The 2,855-nt window shown below is 44.5% G+C and overlaps 1 protein-coding gene across 1 annotated transcript in view; it reads right to left on the minus strand.

Moving 5' to 3' along the window:
• The window catches only part of LOC101859779, a gene marked incomplete at its 3' end in the record, with an annotated part of 55,426 nt that overhangs the window by 18,609 nt on the left and 33,962 nt on the right, over positions 1-2,855 (minus strand). Inside the window, 1 exon segment of the mRNA XM_013081314.2 lies at positions 864-989. Within this exon segment, the coding sequence (XP_012936768.1) occupies positions 864-989 (126 nt within the window).

A 2,855-nucleotide genomic window follows, 5' to 3' on the forward strand; every position in this document is an offset into this window, starting at 1 on the left:
AGAGAGAGACAGAGAGATAGGGTGGGGGGTGGGCAATGCAATTCGTTGACGTCGTCGATAAGGAGAGAGAAGAGAAGAGGGTCGTGGGGCGAGGAGTGAGAGAAGAAACGTGTGGAGATGAGTATACACTCAAGTCATGATGGTTGTTACGTGAGTGTGCGCGCGCAGGTTAGGGTATAAGTACACACGAGCGGACACACTGGCGGTCTGTGGACGGACTCTCGCTGATGACGTCATCGTCTTTGTGGTCCGGACACGCTCAAGACTTTACTGATTTATGAACAGTACAAATTCGTTATACATATATTATTACGTACTTTTACAAGAACCGTTTCTGGATTATCATTTTTGTTGTGTTTTGCTCTGTTCTGTTTTGTGTTACTTCATCGTCCATTTCTCTTCCAAACGAGTGTTCTTGTAACAAAAAAGGTTTCGGTGCAAGAAGGCAAGGGGGACAGGACTCTATGTTTTAGCCTCAGAGAAACAGCGCCCAAAGAGCAACCGATAGAACACATTTAGTTTTCCTTGTTGTGCAAAAAGCCAACCAATAACACATTAGTTATACTTTCCTTGTTGTGTGTGTCGGGTGTGTGTCATGTGACGTGTGTCGTGTGTCGCGTGTCGCGTGTGTGTGTGAGTAGTGTGCCGCGTGTGAGTTGTGTGTGTGTGTCATGTGTGTGTCATGTGTGTCGTGTGTCGCGTGTGAGTGTGTAGTGTGTCGTGTGTCTGTGTGTGTGTCGCGTGTGAGTGTGTAGTGTGTCGCGTGTGAGTGTGTAGTTTGTCGCGTGTCATGCGTGTCGCGTGTCGTATGTCCGCCCACAGAGCGCCAGCCGTGCCTCGATGTGACAGAGACGATGAAATACCTGATAGACGGGCACGAACTGATCCAGGCGAGCTTGCAGCTGGTTAGTTTGGTGCAACGAGTCGCCTAGCTCACCGGATATCAGAGGGAAAAAGTCGTTCTCAATTTGCATAACTTTATCGATTGTCTGCGAAGTAAAAAAAAAACAAAAACAAAATTAAATTAAAGGAATTTTTTTCTTAAATTCAAAAGATTTTCTTTGGACAAAAGATATTATTTATTCAAATTACCAAAACCACCTGAAACCCGATGTTTAGTTTTTCTGTTGCGATTTGTTGTTGCATTTAGCTAGTTTCGGTTTTTCAACTTTTCAATTGTTCTTCGAATCTTATTATAGTGTTTGTTCCCCTGAGACAGAGATGCTTGTGACGTGTGAAACAGGAAGCAGAGGTCGTGGCTTTCAGAAGTAGAACTTCCAAACCGGCCATGTAGTGTCTTTGAACAACGCAACAGTTTGACGAAATCAAACTCGTGTGACTGACTGCAATGACCATGGCTTTGTTCACCTAACCACAAAACAAACTGCAGAAGCCAAAGTCTTCCATGACATTCTGTTACCAGACACTGTCATGGGTTGGCTTCGGAAGTCTATTGGTTAGACTACCGGACTCGTAGTCATGAGATTGTCGGTAGTCTAGGGGTTAGGCTACCTGATCCATGATGGTGAGATTGTGTTTCGAGGTCTTCGTCCATCAGCTCGGTCCGATGTTGTGTCTTTGAAAAGGACACTTTACACAAAGTTTCCCTTTTGGTACGAACCTTTCAGAGATGGACGTCAAATTCGGACCTTCCCATCTCTTAACTAACCTTACAGTATTTGCAAGGGGTGTAAAACCTAACCAAAGTCAAACTCACAAAGCCATGGTCAGAACAAGCACAACACGGCCACCCACAACCACGATGACACACTCCGTGCTCAGTAGATCCACTAGCTAGGTGCAAAAAAACCAAAAACATTTACGGAACACCATAAGACACGAGAAAAAGGCAGACCTGGAACTTTTTCAAGACACTTGTTGCTGTTTTTTTTCTCCCAAAGCTCCCAGACAGTGATGCAAACATTGAGAACAACTTTCTCCCGTCAGTGTGACGTCACTGACCGAGCAAAAACATGGACAACGAGACGAAACGACACAGCGCCAGGACAACGAGACGACACGACACAGCGCCAGGAGGGAGGTGGAAGAAAACTTTTGGAGTAACTTCAACGTTCAGCCAGAGTTAGAGGCACCCCCCCCCCCGCCCCTTTTTAAGAAAAAAAGGAACCTCCCACAAACTGCTAAAAGATTTGGACAAAGTCAGACTCCCATGAAGCTTTAGCCAAAACAGAAAAAAGAAAAAGAAATCCACCCAAAACAAAAGATTAAATCGAATCGAATTTCACTTTAAAAAGAAACAGCTGCTAGAAAGGTCCCTGGGCGTATTCCTCCATTCTCCTCCGCTCCCCAAAGGCAGCGTGTAGACCACCAATACACGACAAATCGAAACACACACAAAACAATGACGCAATCGCAGAGCTCATGAACGACCAACAAGCAAACAGAGCATCAGCACACGACACGGAATCGTTACACTGCAGCAAAACTCAAACACATCAACAGCTGAGGATTCTTGGTCTATTTCCCACTGCCATTAACATTCCTTATTCTTGTTTTTATTCTCACTATTTAATTTTGTTTTCCTTTGAGCAGCGAGAATGGAAAAGTAGGTTGGGGAGAGCTGTACTTTGCTTTCTTTAAAGATATTATGACCACACTTCTCTCTCTCTAGCCCTTTTTAACTCCCAGTATAGCACAGGCCATCAACAACATTACTCCAGCGAAGCCTGTCCTGAGCATCCTTTTCTATCTGTTTCCATGACGTCCCCGCTTTCAAAATTACTATTGCAATCAATTTCAATCCTAACGAAAAAAATGTTCTTCAGACCTGTTTGCTTGCTGATGTTTAGAGCGCCTTACACTGACACATACACACACACACACACACACACACA

The sequence above is a fragment of the Aplysia californica genome, unplaced genomic scaffold, assembly GCF_000002075.1.
Source record: "Aplysia californica isolate F4 #8 unplaced genomic scaffold, AplCal3.0 scaffold00125, whole genome shotgun sequence".
NCBI lineage: Eukaryota > Metazoa > Mollusca > Gastropoda > Aplysiida > Aplysiidae > Aplysia > Aplysia californica.